Below are 15706 nucleotides of genomic sequence, written 5' to 3' on the forward strand. Positions count from 1 at the left end.
TAGGAGTGAGGGGGGCCCAGGATTGGATGAGGAAGGGGCGACTAACACAGCCCGTACGCGGGAGGAGGCTGGCAAGTTCAAGTTGCACAAAAAAGGCCAATGGCGAGAAGCGGAGACGGAAGGAGAGGACGCGGTACGAGGCCGGTGCCGACAGCCAAGCCCCCCGTGCCACCTGGGGCTCCCCGTTCCACGGACGAGCCAAAGATCTGGGTATGCGTCCCTGGGATGTCATTTCTTCACAGCAGGCTGAGACCGTTAGCTCGAAAGCCCTTCGGCACCAATCGCTTACATATCCAGTTGTTTTAAAACTAGCCCAGACGAGCAGATTTTTAGCCACTTAGGGCCTGGCTGCTTCGCACACCCCTCAACGCGACACGGCGTCCACTAGCTGTTGGTAAGATGGTCTTAACGGTCTTAAGATCCCAAGCCACTGCTGCCCTCCAGCGCCCACAGAGCCAGACACCCTGCCCTGCTCCGAACGTCGTCACCGGGACACCTAAGCCCCTCTCTGAGTCTCCGAGGCCCCCCGCCCCGGAGTTCCTCTGCCCTCCTCCCCTTCTGGATGGGTGGCCCCTCACCCACAGGCCTCTGGACGGCCTCACGCCGTGAGCACATCCCTGTCCGAGAGGCACCCAGCTTCGTGGTGAGATCAATAGCCATCCTCATTAACAGGCTTCATTTCAGAGCCTCTTCCTCCGCCCCGCTGCCTCCTCTGCTAACAGGTCAGCTGCCATTTTGTGTTAAACTCCTTCTCATTTATTACAATCCCGGTTTTTTATTGACATGGAAATAAAACTTACAATCAATGAGATATTATGAAATATACATCAAACCAAAGTCACTGAAGCTGGCGTTTTCATCTGTTCTCGGGAAGGAACAAGGGTTTATGGGGGGGCGGGAAATACTGAACATTTTTCTTCCCTATTACATGATGCGATTTTCAATGAATCTATAAAGAAAATGAAAACATAAATAGAGTAACCAAACAGAATGATCCCTGCAGCTGTCAAAACTTAAAACAGTTCAGTTTTCCTTTGATTTCTGTTTTAAGTTTTGAAAAGTACATAGATCATTCTCTGCTTTGGCTTTTGCTTTCTTTCTTTTCTCTCGCTCGCTCTTTTTTTTTTTTTTTTTTTTTTTTTTTGGTGGGGAGCCTCTTTCATGAGCCTGGTCCCACTGTGGTTCTGTGGTCTGCTGGCTTCCACCCTTGGCGGCTGAAGTGACCAAGTAACCGTAAGGATGTGTCATTTATCCCTAATGCCAGTGGCTCCCCCCTCGGTGGGGGCGGGGGCCCTGGTCTGTTTCTCTCTCCTCTGCAGTCTGGAAACTTGCTCCTTGGCGTGTTGGACGCCACATCAGAGTGAGTGCGGAGGTGTTTCTTGTCTTTACTAAAGCAGCAGTGGCCTGGAGAAGGGGAGGAAAAAGCCGTCCCAAGCCGCTGCACGCCTACTGCCTGCCGGGTGCCCCTTGGTGCCTGGTCCCAGTGAGCTCGTCTGAATCGGCTCTTTCCACCCGAGGTGGGGATGGTTATCCGTGTTCCATGAATGATGACAGACAGACCCAAAGAGGTCAGATTACCTGCTCAAAGTCACACGGGGAGAAGGAATAGAGTCTGGGCTCAGATCCCATCTGTCTACACCAGGTGCACGGGTGAGGACCTCCGAGATGGCCTCACTGAGGGATTCTCATTTTTTTTTCTGAAAGCCGTAGAGCCTGCTCTTTGGAAGAAGTCCGATGTGGAGACGCCCCCACCCCCGACCCCCCAAAAGAAAACTCGGATCACAGCAGCTGCCTGGCTGGATCAGTGACTGGGCCTGGGAAAGTCACCGATCTCCTGCAGGGGCCCCCAGGGCAGACGAGGCACGGGCCATGGGGAGCAGGCGAGGCGGACGGGTGCCAGCTCCCAGGGCTCCAGACTCACGGTCCGGTCCTCCTCTTCCTCGCCCACGGCGGCCTTCCAAAGCTGAGGCCACTCGAGGCGAAGGAGGGACGTGATGTGAAATGGAACCCAGCAAGTCTCGCTGGTCCTCTGGCCTCTGGCCTGCTTTGGAACAACTATTTTGGGAAGATCTAAAAAGCCTCCAACACACATGCCTTCACCAGCTTCTGCCGCACGGACCATCAGAGCAGGGATACCCAGATGATACATGGCTTAAATATTCCAGTCCCAGCCGAGGCACCTCCCACCGCCGCCACACAGCCTCGGCTCCTTAAGGTCGAGCGGTGTTTTCTGACGCATTGTGCCCCGATGAGACAGCGGCTACTTTATCTGTGTTTCTGTCCTTTCTCATCCCAAAGAGAGAAAAGAATTTCCTAAATTGCTCGGATGGGAGGCGTGGCACATCCTTCCGGTGGACGTCTTAGTTTTTCTTTTCATTGAAGCAAAATCTACAGAAAATTAACCAGGAACCGTTAGTAAGTGTACAATTCACGGGCATTTAGCACATCCCCAATGTGTGTCCAGTTCCAAAGCACGTTCATCAGCCCAAAAGGAAATCCCATACCCATTAACCCGTTCCTGCCCGCCTTCCCTCGCCCCACTCCTTGGCAATTGCTAATCTGCTCTCTTTCTCTGTGGATTTGCCAGTTCTGGGCGTTTCGTAGAGATGGAATCATTCGGTGGGTGGCTTTGCGTCTGGCTTCTTTGCCTTGGAGGGTTCGTGCGCGCGGTAGCATATGTAAGGGCTTTCATTCCTTTTTATGGCTGCTTAATATTTTACTGTGTGGATCTATCACATTTTATTATCCATTCGTCAATCGATGCACACTTGGCTGCTGGACACTTGTAAATAATGCTGTCGTGAGCACACGTGTGCACATATTAGCTGGAACGTCTGTCTTCAGTTCCGTCGGGCACATACCTAGGAGTGGAACTGCTAGGTCATAGGGTAATTCGATGTTAAACTCTTTGAGGAACCATCAAATGGGCATAATTGATTTCACGGCCAGTTCGCTGTTTACGCAAATGGAGGCAGAGTTGCTGAGAATTGATGGACAAGCTAATGAAGACACCTAGCTAGTATGCCTACTTTTTGGTAAGAACCTTCCAGGCCCAGGGCTCCTGGGTGGCTCAGTCCGTTAAGCCTCCGACTCTTGGTTGCGGCTCAGGTCATGATCTCACGGTTCATGGGTTCGAGCCCCGCACTGGGCTCCGTGCTGTCAGTGTGGAGCCTGCTTGGGATTCTCTCTCTCTCTCTGTCTCTCTCTCTCTGTCTCTCTCTCTCTCCCCCCCCCTCTCTGTCCCCCCCCCCCCCCCGCTTGTACTCTCTCTCCAAATAAATAAATAAACTTAAAAAAAAAAAAAAGCACCTTCCAGGCCCTCTGCTAAGAACCTGCCCGGCATTATGCAATGTTCCAACAACCCCGTGAGCCGGTGCTCTCATTACATCTGTATTATAGGCTCAGAGCTTAAACAACTGGCTCAGAACCACACAGAGGTGAGAAGCCAGAATCCCGACCCAGCAGGTTTGGCCCCAAGATCATGCTCTCACAAGCACCAAATTGTCATGTCTCAGGAATGTTCCAGATGACTTCTGTTTGGATCTGGAACGCCACAGGGTGCAGGCTGGAGCAGCAGATCTCTGCCCGTCGCTATGCCCAGCGCACACTACTATGAAAACAGGCTCGCCCAGCCGCGGGCATCCGGACCGGGCCAGCCAGGGAGCTAGAACCCAGCCCCCAACACAACCCGCGCAACACGTAGGTGACGCTGGACGGCAAAGCGTGGCACTGAGGGACCTCACTCCACGGGGGCATTTCGCTTTATTCCTTGCTTCTTCAGAAAACGGCCGGTTTACTGGGAGCCTGCTCTGTGTCCACCATGGTTTGAGGTCACCCGGCTCAGCTTCGGACCTAAGAGGTGGGATTGTTTGCCCGCTTTACAGATGAGGAGCTTGGGTGTAACTGGCAGAGCCCGTGTTGATCCACACGCTGCGATCGGAGAGCCATACCTATAAGCAGGAGGCGATCCTCACCCCTCCCTACTTGGGGGGGAGGGGGGGAGGGGGGGCGCGGAACCATCAATTTCAGGAGCCTCTGGCTTTGCCCGGAAGGAAAAGTTTCTGGGAGTTCGTTCCCCAGGACGATGAGCTAACTCACAGGGTTGCTTGGGGCTGCTCATAATTCAGATGGCACCTCAGCCAGTTTCTGTTGCTTTCATTAAAAAAGAAAAAAAAAAAAATCCAGATCACGGTGTTTTCTCCTTCCAGCCTCTCACGTTTGCCTTTCTCAAAATGCTGCGCGTTTCCCCCTCATCCGCCTAAACCTGCTGTTGAGTTACTGGCCCCCAGAGGCTGCAGGCTCGGAGCGACGCATCCATGCACTTTGCCGCTCACCGCCTTCTCCGAGTGTAATCAAACATCAAGCTAAGTAGCAAATAAATCTCTCGATCTCATAAGCTGCACAGCGAGATCATGTAAATGCAAATGAAGGACCTGGTTTCAAGCTGTCTGGGGGGAGGGGAGGGCGGGGAGGGAGCGCAGGGGCCCTGTCACCGTGACCGCCTCAACGGCAGGGGCCATACATCAGTTGCAGTAACGGTCCTGGCAGCACGGAGGGAGCCCCGGGCCGCCCCAGGGAGACGGAGGAACCAGGCTGGAGGCAGAACACAAGGCGGCGCCGGCCGCGAGAGCCAGGCAAGGGCAGGTGCAGTGGGGCCCGGAGAGCTGTCCCACTGCCTGGGACTCCCCTTGGCCTGACCTGGAGAGCTGCTCCCGTAATGCCACCTATAACCACAGCCGTAGCCGAAGCCACACCCAGGGCCGGATGCCACCAGACCCTCCATGCAGCTCTGGGAGGTGTTCCAGGCAGGAAGCCGGGACCAGACAAATTAAGCGACCTGCCCAGGGTCACACGGGAAGTGGCGGACCTGGAACTCAGTCCCGTGTGACATTAACAAGCTGGCTTCTCCCGTCCTCGTCCTCCCCTCCACACCTCCCTCCACCCCAGGGCCCGCCAGCCCAGCCCTCATCATAACCCTGGCGGTTGTAATGACACAGGAGAAGAACCTTGCCTTCGACCCTTGGCAGGTACCGTGGGGAATAGAAACTCACGCTTTAACTCTGCCTTTTGCCTTTTTCGATGCTGCAAGTTAACATCTCGACACCCTCTCCCTGTCTCTAACTACACGCCCTCACGCAATCAGTGATGTGTGTTTCCTTCCAGTATGTTTTTTCCGTGAAGCTTTCTTCACGTGGCCGTAACCATAGTATATGTTCGATTGTGAATCCTGCTGTGGTTGGTTTGTTTGTTTGTTTTTTCACTTGACATTATTTTATATGCCTTTGATCATGTAGGGGGACGTGGTCCTCCCATGCGTGCCTTTTCTGGGGTCATTATTCAAGTTCACATGCCACTCACACAAGGCACACGGTTCAAAGAACCCGGCTTCTGAGACGGTGCTGGAGTCCTTTGATGCATAATGTACCTTATTTCACGTGATTGTTTATCTGAGGTTCTCATTATGGAAATAAATAAATATCCTCTATGCTAATCAGGACCACGATTTGCATTTATATTGTGCTTTTCATTTGAGGGTCTTAAGTTGTTTTACAATAATGAACTACCCCTCCATGAGCACAGTGGTAGGTGTGTGCGTGTGCATGAATGGGCTTGGCTATGTGCAGATATTTATTTAATAACTACCAGGCCGTAACTGCGGGAGTTCACGTAGCCACACTTTAATGGGGTGCAGGAAAGTAAGTGGAGACTCTTCAGCTGTCGGGCAAACATTTATTTAGTTCAGACGCTGGGCTAGAGGGTCAACGAACTCCCTTCTGTGTGGCCGACAGGAAGTGGGCGCGATTCCTTTACGGGGCTTCCTCCTGCGGGAGCGAGTTTCTAAGGTAAGTCCAGAACCCGGGCGTTGAGCTCCGGGGCTGAAAACCCATCTTGGAAATGCCCCCTGGGATGGATCCGGTCCGGGCCATCCAAGAAATAAAGGCAACTGATTTCACCCATTTTCGCCTCTTGGGAGGCAAACAGGGGCTAGTTATGAATTTCCAAACGTACATCGGGTGGGAAATTCTTAGACTTGAACTGCAAGGTCAGGTTGCTTATTTCGAAGCCGGTTCATGAGAAGTGGCTTGGGCGAGGCTCCAGGGCGAGGGGCCGTCCTTCCTGGCGCCTCAGGTGACTTCAGAGCGAGGTAGCAGCCTGCGGGGAACGCCACCTGCGCCTCTGGAAAGCCCCAGTGGTCCTCACGCCAGCGACAGGCTGCTCCGAGGGGGCTTCCGGGTGGGGCAGGGGGCTGCCTGCCCGGCCTGATCCAGTGCGGGGGTCCAGGGCCTGGGTCCTCTGTGTAAACGGCGGATAGAGCGGCGGTGCAGAAGGAGCCCAGAGAATCCCAGGGCCCCTGGGACAGGGAGAGAGCTGGCTTTAATTAGAGCTGAGAGACGGGAACTAAGTCAGCAAGGGATGACATCTTAATGAGGTTTAATGAAGCTGTCTGCTGATGGGGACAGCTGTCACCCAGAGCTGTATTCCAGCCAAGCCACTGTGTGACCGAGGAAACTCGGGGAAAGGCACAGTTTGAACGGTGCCGAGGAGGGCGGGGTGGCCTGACGCAGAGCCGGGATTCTTCTCCCACATCCCGACGCCTCTTGATTCGAGCACCTCGACCACGAGGGATCCCGGCTGCTGGGCCATGTTTGAATAGCGGCCCGTGTGTCACACTTCCCTGCCGTGCGGAGCTAAGGCGTGCCCCTTCAAAGGCCTTGAGGATTTTGCAGGAGACGTCTTAGAATTCCGCCATCAGACACGGGAACTGCGGGAGGGGGCTCGCATGTGCAGGCTGAAAGGGGTCCATGGGTCCCTTCTCTTCCCGGGCCTCAGTTTCCCCATCCGTCCACTGGAGATAATGTGACCTCCCTCCCTCAGAGAGCTGCTGGGGGGCCTGCTGTGGGGTCAGCACGTCTGAGAGAGCTCAGCTTTCCCTCAGCTGCTCTGTATACTAGCCGGGTGGCCTTGGGCAGGGGGGAGGCTTCAGTTTTCCCGCCTGGAAATTGAGAAACCGACCTCACAGTGGGATTGGCGGAGTTCCCCGAGAAGCACGAGAAGCTCTCGGGCAGAGTAAGTTCTCAGAACTAAGGTTGGCTTAGTGAGATCACATAACATGAGCCTTGGAGGAGGTGCTCAGTAAAGGTTATCTCTCTTCCTCTTTGCCTTCTTTACTTCTGCAGTAAAGAGAGTGCGGTGTTTCCAAGAGATCCCCGTGTAGGGAAGGTGCTTCCAGCCTTCATGTGGCCCAACGGCCTGTCGGCACCATCCGCCCCAGGACCTTTGCACATGCCAGCCTGAGAGCCGTTGCCTCTCTGGGCTGTCTCTTATCCTGTTCTGGGCTGGGGGTGGGGGCAGGTAGCTTGGGGAGCTGAGTGGCCAATCGAAGCCGAGATTTGTGGCCGATGTCATCAGTTTCACGGATATCAGAGAGGGAGGGGTGGCCACGGGGAAGCAGGTGACCCACCCTCGACTTCAAATTATGTTGCATATCAGTGGCAGCTGATCTCAGATGTCTGTCACGACTGGCTTGCCCACATCTGGAAGCTCGGGGTCAGGAGCTCTGAGCACCTGTTTGTCAATCCTTAGCTGGCTTCACACAGCTCCCCTGAGGTGCCCAGACACCTGCTAGATGCTTTTCTCTATAGGCTTCTAGAAGGTCTCTCTGGTCGAGCTGGGAAAGGAGGCCAGGTCCTTCTACCTCTGGCTCAATGCTCTTTCTTACTTCCAAGAAGCCCCTTGGAGAACCCTTGGCTCTCCTGCCCTCCCTGGCTGACCCACAGGAATCTTCTTCCGGTCAGGTCTCTCCAAAATGCCAATCCAAGGTTGGTATCTTTCTTTCTTTCCCTGCCCACTTTCCCCGGACCCGGTCATGACTTTGCCATCCTGCGTCCAGGTCACAACAGGCCTACGGTGTTTTCTGAGGTGGCAGCTTTTCCCACAATCCCGCTATACATGAAAAGAGTGGACCTCCCATGGGGCCCTCCTGGGCATAAGGCCACCTTGGTTCTCTGGGTGGGGGTGGGGGTGCAAAGACATCCAAGGCACAGCCACTCTGCCCGAACAGCCTCCCGCCCGCAGAGCTAAGATCGGCGCACAAGGAAGGAGGAGGAATGGTCCCCGGTAGTTTATGCTAGATGCCAAGTGAGTGATTAAGAGGCAGCAAAGACCCTGTGGAGTCAATACGGGTTCCAATCCTGCCTTGGCCATTCATTAGCTGTGCAGCTTGGAACAACCAAGGCCCTGAAGCTGTCTGGGCCGCTGTCACCTGAAAACCGGGACGGTAGTAACCGCTTTGCAGGATTCTTCTAAGCATGAGACAGAGGCGATGGAGGTAAAGGAGACTGGTGCACGGTCACCGTGGTGGTTGGGGGTGTTGGCACCAAGGGGGTCCCCTGAGCTCCTCTCACTCGCCAGCTGAGCTGGTTGGGGGTGAGTCCGCCACTCCTCTGGGCGTTCACGTGTGAGCGCGGGGACCCCAGAGCACCTGGCCCCTGGGCCTAAAGGACTGAACTACCGAGAGGGGGCTTTTAAGCACAGGAGGGTCTGTGGATGGGTGGGACCCGGGAAAAGGTCAGGGGGCACACAGCTCTGGGGGTGTTCTGGGGCTGCACCTGAGAAGGGCCCGGGGACCCTTTGGTGCCCTACAAGTGGCCTTCTCAGATGCTGTACGACCTGCCCGAGAGGGAAGCAAGTCCAGCCGTGGGGCTGGAAGGCCAAACCCCCTTCTCCGCCGAATTCTTGGGGAGCTTCTTCCTTCTGGGTGACGCTCTGGTCTGGAACGGTCGGAGCAAATGACAAAACGAACACTCCGAGAATTCCAGACGGGACCCCACCATTGCAAAAGCACACAGCAGAGAACCCTTTGGGACCCCACGAATTCTCTTCGTGTTGCTGCTGCCACTTCTGTTTTGCCGGGGTTTACACGGTGCTTCCGTGCAGGCGTCTCCTGTGGCCATCAGGAACACATTGCTCTCTCAACCTGTGGCCGCGGTCACATCACAGATGAGCGGGTTCTGAAGGAGGACAGCAGGCAGGATTGCACGGCGTGAAGGGCACCCACATCAGGTCAAGAAGCAGGACCAGATCCCCCGAAGCCTCCGACGCAGCCTCAGCCACGACGCCTGCCCCAAGGGCACCCACACCGACGGCGTTCGAGCGTCCTCTACGCGTCCCTCGCGCGCCTGGCTTCTTTCGCCCCACGGTGGTTGCCATAGTGTGGGCTTTCCCAGCCTCGGCACCGTTGGCCTTGGGGGCCGGGTAATTCTTTGTTGTTGGAGGCGAGGACTGTATTGTGCGTTGTTGGATGTTGAGCAGGAACCCTGGCCTCCACCAGCCACCTGGAAGGTAGGGCTCCTTCCCACGTGGTGGCAACTCATGATGTCTCTGACACAGCCAGGTGTCCTCTGGGGGCCAAAATTGCCCCTGATCGAGAACGACTGTTATGGAGTAGTCTGCAGAATGAATACATCACAACTTTTTTATACACCTTATAACGGCCATTGGGATTGTTTCCGGTACTTGGCTACTAGGGACTGAGATGCTGTGAGCGTTCTCAGATGGGTCTTTGTAGGACACAGGCACTCACTTCTGTTGGGTGGGCAGGAAGGAATGGTTGGGTTATCAGGTAGGCGTGTGTTTACCTTTAATAGACACTGCTAAATGGCGTTCCACAGTGGCTGCACCAGTCTGTACCTCCCACCAAGCGCATCTGCGTTCTGGTTGCTCGGCATTCTCACCAATAGCATTGAGTTTTTATTTTGCATTTCTCAGAGGTTAAGCCACTTGAAATATGGATCTTAGCCACTTGGACATCCTCTTAATGAAGTGCCTGTTCAGGTCTCTTGCTCATCCTTCCATAGGATTGTCTGCCTTTTTTTTTTCTTATTGATTTGTAGCAGCTCTTTATATATGATGGGTAAAAGCCCTTTGTCAGATACTTGCATTGCAAAAAATCTTCTCTCAGTCTATGGACTCAAATTTTTTAGAGCTAAAGGCAATCTGTGCTCCCCCATTCTAACCCTCTGGTGCACTTGACTATTGTTACTTGTTTGATTATCCCTTTTCCAAAACAATACACTTCATAAGGGCAAAGGCTATGTCTCTGCTTTGTTCGGCTTAGAACTCCCAACACAGGGCTTGGTGCAGAGTCTGTGCAAGATATTTGTGGAGTGAAAGAATAGGTGAAACTCCCATCTGAACGATTCTTGCAGCCTAAGGCTTCCAGGTACTTTGGCAATTGTTGATTCCCAGGCAACCCTGGGTAAAAAGCGCAGAGACCCAGACACCTGCGTGCTTTTCCGCTCCCCCCACCCCCCAAGTAACAGCCAGCTCCTGAGTCTGTCTGTCTTTCCTTTGCCAGCTGGAAGTCTGCCCACCTGCACTTGCCCTGAGGGAGGCGGAGGCCTCTCCTGGAGAAGTCACATTTTAATTAACTTCCCCTGCAGTCACCAGAGAGGCCAGATCATTTTCATAAACAAATGAGAAGCCAGAGCTTTGTCTGCAGCTCGGAGTGAGTCTTGCGGAAGGAGTTCAAAGCAAACCGCCCAGCAGAGGCCCCCGTGCACTTGCCTGGAACTCAGAACCCCATCCCTCGCGAGGGAGGTGGGACCTGGGATTTGAGATGGGACAGAAGAGGGAGAACCTCGTGCAGACGAGAACTGAGAAGAGTCTCCAAGGAGGCATTTCCTTCCTTCCGTCTTTCCTTCCCTCATTCGTTCACCCCTATTTACTAGTATCTCTGCCATGCTGGGCACAGGGAAAAAGAGGAGTGAGGAGAAGGGGGGTCGGGGAGGGGCAGAGGCGCAATCTGGGCACCTTCGGCTCAGTTTTGCTGTGAACATGAAATTGCTTTAAAAAATAAGGTCTATTAAAAAAAAAAAAAAACTAAAAAAAAATTAACCTTAAAATAAAGACGGAGAGACTTTCCACCAGGGGGAGACCGACATCGAACTGATGGCCGTGCAATTAACGACTTGATCACACTGCTGTCTAATTCTAATGGCTTTACTGAGACATAATTCACATACCACGCAATTCACCCAAACAAAGCCTGCGGTGCAACGGCTTTCAGCCCGTTCACAGACTTGTGCAATCGTCACCGCAGTCCATTTTAGGACACCTCGTAGCCATCACCCCTCCCGGCCGTAAGCAACCATTTACTCAACTTTTCCTCCTCAAATTTGCTATTTGAGACGTTTCACGTAAATGGAATCGTGCGGTATGTGGTCCTGTGTGACTGATTCTTTCCCTGAGCGTCATGTTGGCGAGGCCCATCGGTGCCATCGAGGTACCACCGCGAAAGTTTGTAAGTGCCCTGTAGGTAGAGCTCGGGGCCCTGAGATGCCATATAACAAAGAAAGTTGTCTGGACTGAAGGCAACCTGGGAGGGCTTCCCAGAGGAAGAGGGTTTTGATCTCAGGCATTTATAGAGAGCACCTGCTCTGAGCCACCAGGAAAAGGAAGGCAATAAAAGCCAGACTGGCTCGTTGATATTCGTTTAACTGGTGGATCTGGGTGTGGGCTGGAGACAGACAGCTTGGGTTCGAATCCCAAATTGGCCACTTCCTGCCATGGGGACTTGGGCAAAACTGTTTGGCCTCTCAGTGCCTCAGCTGCCTCATCTGAGAAATGGGGATAGTGATGGGTCCTGCCTGAGAGAAGCACAGGGACAACCAAATATCGTATCTGGAACACAGTCCGAACTCAGCACGGGCTCACTGAATGTTCTAAGGGCCTTACAGGCCAGGACCTCTGACCTCAGGCAGCTGCTACTTGAAAGAGAGGCCGGGTAATCTTTTTTTTTTTTTTTTTTAAGCTTATTTATTTTTGACAGACAGAGAGCACGAGCAGGGGAGGAACGGAGAGAGAGGGGGGCAGAGGATCCGAAGCGGGCTCTGTGCTGACGGCAGAGATCCTGATGCAGGGCTCGAACCCATGACCTGTGAGATCATGACCTGAGCCGAAGGCAGATGCTTAGTCAACTGAGCCACCCAGGCGCCCTGAGAGGGGGCCGTGTAATCTAATGATTGAGAGCTCCGGCCGGAGGCCAAACACTCCAGCCTGTGAAACCCAGCCCATCCCATAGGAGCCGTGGGTCACGAGCACCTCTCTCAGTGTCCGCTTCCCTGTCTATAGGATGGGGGAGTCACGTGGTTGGTAATAGACCGATTTTGTCCCTACGACCCCCTTCTGGCGGGGCGAGGAGTTCACCCGGAGAGTGAGGAGAGCTGGCCGGCCACCGGGAAGGTGATGGTGGGCCTTGTTACCATATCCCCACCTGCAGGCGAGGACTCAAGGAGCATTGACGTCCTCACGGGCCCCAGTGAGAATGACACAAGGAATGAAGAGTCAGGTAGGAAAGACGGCCCCTCCTTGAACAGGGGCCTCCAGGTGAACGTCTGTGAACCACGCCTTCCCGTGTGTCCCCTTGGGCGACTCAGCGCTGGGCAGGCAGGGCCAGGCTGGACCCCCAGGGACTGCTGCGCGCCCCTCCCCTCACACAAACGCACCTCCTCTTTCAAGGCCTCGGGGGTCCTCCTGACCCTGCTCACTTGTCCCCCATCACGAGCCCACCGGGCAGGCTTTCCCGGTTGTGTCTCGATGCCCAGTGCCCCCGGCGCTCACCTCGCGGAGGGCTCCGTCATCCTTACCCTAGTGGCCCTGAAGGTCACCCGCGGGGCCTGCGGCCAAGTGAGCATCTGATCGACTCCTGTGGCTGAACTTGCCGTGATGCGGTCGGTCTGCGATTTTGCTCCTCACCTTGGCTTTCTGTCTGTCCCCACACAGGCTGAACTTGGGAAGCCCCGAGAAAGAAGTTGCACTCTGCCTGGAATTGATTTCAATTACGGGCTCTACGTCCGCGGGCTGGATGGAGGGGTCCCCGAAGGTGAGCAGGCATACTTTGGAGCCCCGGGGAGAGGGGGCATGAGCTCTCAACCTAGGCGGCTGGCCGCGCTCCAGGGAAAGAGCCAGAGAGTCCCGGGGCCTGCCCCGCAGCGTGATTCTGGTCGAAAACCGCAGTCTGGGCTTGGCCGAGACGGGGAGGTCCAGGCAGGGTCCGGGTCTAAGGTGTCAGGGAAACAGCATGGGCCCCAGCCAGGGTGGAACCTGGTGCCCTGCCCCGTTTGAGCTTCGAGCACAGAATGGGCTCAGGACCAACCCTCTGACGGCCCCAAGGAGGTGAAGGCCAGGCGGACCCGGCTTGGCGAAGGATGCTCTGGTGCCCTCCGGAATCTCTGGGAATCCTGACCCCTCCCTTTCCAGCAGGCCACGCAGGGCCGTCACACAGCAGGCCCCGGGTTAGTGGGAGGCACACACGCCCCAGTTTCTTCTCGGTCAGGTGCCGCGGCCTGACCGCCGCACCACCGTTCCGTCCCTCCCTGCCCTCAGCCCTCGGACACTGGAATGTGTTTAGGCAGCAGCCCACGTGCCCCCACGAGCTGACCCGGAACTACATTGCCATGAATCGCGGGGCGGTGAAAGCCGGCCTGGTGACCGCTCGGGAGAATTTCCTCTACCGCCAGCTCAACGACATCCGCATCAGTGACCAGGATGACCGGCACATCAAGAAGGAAATGCCCTCCCTCCCTCCAAACATGACGTTTGGGGTCGTGGCACGGTAAGTGGCCGGGACACCAGGCTCGATCCCTCACCCGGGGGCCGGAGGGCACTCAGAGGTGACTGAACTGGGGAACCGTGTGTGGCATGGCCTTTGACTCCAGGAAGGGGGCGGGGGGGAGCGCTCCAGTCCTGGGCAATCGGTGTAGCTCACAAACCTTGGTCACAGTGATTGGTTCAGCAGCAAACATGCAACCCACGTTCCAACTCTGGGATGCGTGACATTCTCTAAAAGTAGGATGCGGGGGCGCCTGGGTGGCTCGGTCGGTTAAGCGTCCGACGTCTGCTCAGGTCGTGATCTCACGGTTGGTGAGTTCGAGCCCCGCGTCGGGCTCTGTGCTGACAGCTCGGAGCCTGGAACCTGCTTCGGATTCTGGGTCTCTGCCCCTCTCTGCCCCTCCCCCGCTCATGCTCTGTCTCTGTCTCTGTCTCTCAAAAAATAAACATTAAAAAAATAAAATAAATTTTAAAAAGTAGAACGTGGTTGCACGTAATCAAATCTCAACTCAAACCGGCTCGATATTTTTTTAAGTGGAATTTATTGGCTTACATGATTGAAAAGCTCGGGCGCAGCTTCAGGCACAGCTGGATCTAGGTCACCAAGGGATGTTATCAGTATTGGGTATGTCTCGCCATGTCTTGGCTGTGCTTCCCAATCTTGGCTTTGTTCTCTGACAAACTTCTGCCTCGTGTAGCTAAATGACCAGGAACAGTTCCATCCTCAGGGGGAAGGGCACAGAAGCTATGGCAGCCTTCAGATTAAGATTCCTTGGTCCAACTTTAGAGCCTTGCCGATCCCTTAATCAGCCACTGTGAGCAGGGATTGCGAAGTACACTGATTGGCCAGTTCCGGGTCACATGTCTGCCTCTGAACCAATTGCTGAGACCAGGAGATTCTGATGCCCTGATTGGGCCAGGCCTGATCCCCTGCCCCTTCTTGGGCGGGGTAGGTGTTTGGGCTCAGTCTCCACCATCCACATGGGGCTGGTGGTGGAAAGGATGTAGAAATCAAGGCTCTGACCCCGGAAGGAGAACAGAACACAACAGTAGGCGAAACGGCAGATGTTCAATGCACCAGGGCTTCCTAACCCATGATGTGTCACAGCAGAAAAAAATCACTGGTGTTTGTGCCTCACACTGTGCAAATAAACAGAAGCGCCCGTAGCTGGCAACAAGTGGCCTGGGGCCGCCAAGCCCCAACCAGATGCCCGTGACCGAGAAGCCAATATCTTGGTCCATCTATGTGGCAGTGCCACCGACAGTCTGTCCCCCAGCTTCTTTCCCACCTTCCTCCCACTGTTCCTGGGTAGGTGACTTCCTCTGGCTCTCCCACCATACTTTATTGTTATTATTATTGGCGATGGTTCCTTCTTTATTTTTTATTTTTTCTAATTATTTTCTATTGTGGTAAGATTTACTGGGTTTTTTTTGAAGTTTTTGTTTATTTATTTTGAGAGAGAGAGAATGAGTATGAGTGGCAGGGGGTGGGGGGGAGCAGTGAGAGAGGGAGAGAGAGAATCCCAAGCAGGAACCACGCTTCCAGGGAGGGGCCTCACGAGGGGCTCGAACTCACAAACGGTGAGAGCACGACCTGAGCGAAAATCAAGAGTCAGATGCTTAGCCGACTGAGTCACCCAGGCGCCCCCAGATTTGCCATTTTTAAATGTACAGTTCAGTGGCCTTAAGCACATTCACACTGCTGTGCAACCCACAGCACCATGCATCTCCAGAAGCCTTTCTTCATCCCGGGCTGGAACTCGGGCCCCATTTGGTACCTCTCTGTCCCTCCCTTCCCTCAGCTCTTTGTAACCACCATTCTCCTTTCCGTCTCTACGATTGTTGACTTCTGTAGATACCGCATCTAAGCGGAATCATGCCAAATGTGCTCTTTTGTTTCTGGCTTGTTTCATTTACCGTAATGTCCTTGAGGTTCATCCACGTTGTAGCGGGTGTCCGAATCTCCTTCCTTTTCAGGGCCGAATGATATTCCACCGTGTGGATATGCCGCGTTTCGTTTCTCCGTTTCTCCGTCGATGGGCATTCGGACTGTGTCCACCTTCTGGCTATCGTGAATAGTGCCGCTGTGAACACG

The 15706-nt window shown here is 54.6% G+C and overlaps 1 protein-coding gene across 2 annotated transcripts in view; it reads left to right on the forward strand.

The window, feature by feature from the left end:
• The window catches only part of CFAP77 (cilia and flagella associated protein 77), a 128097-nt gene that overhangs the window by 57860 nt on the left and 54531 nt on the right, over positions 1-15706 (forward strand). For both annotated transcript variants that reach the window (XM_042914117.1, XM_042914115.1), the window contains exons 2-3: positions 12784-12883; positions 13387-13615. In XM_042914117.1, the coding sequence (XP_042770051.1) occupies positions 12784-12883; positions 13387-13615 (329 nt within the window). The remainder of the gene's footprint in view (positions 1-12783; positions 12884-13386; positions 13616-15706) is intronic.

Source organism: Panthera leo, chromosome D4 (assembly GCF_018350215.1).
Source record: "Panthera leo isolate Ple1 chromosome D4, P.leo_Ple1_pat1.1, whole genome shotgun sequence".
NCBI classification, from domain to species: domain Eukaryota; kingdom Metazoa; phylum Chordata; class Mammalia; order Carnivora; family Felidae; genus Panthera; species Panthera leo.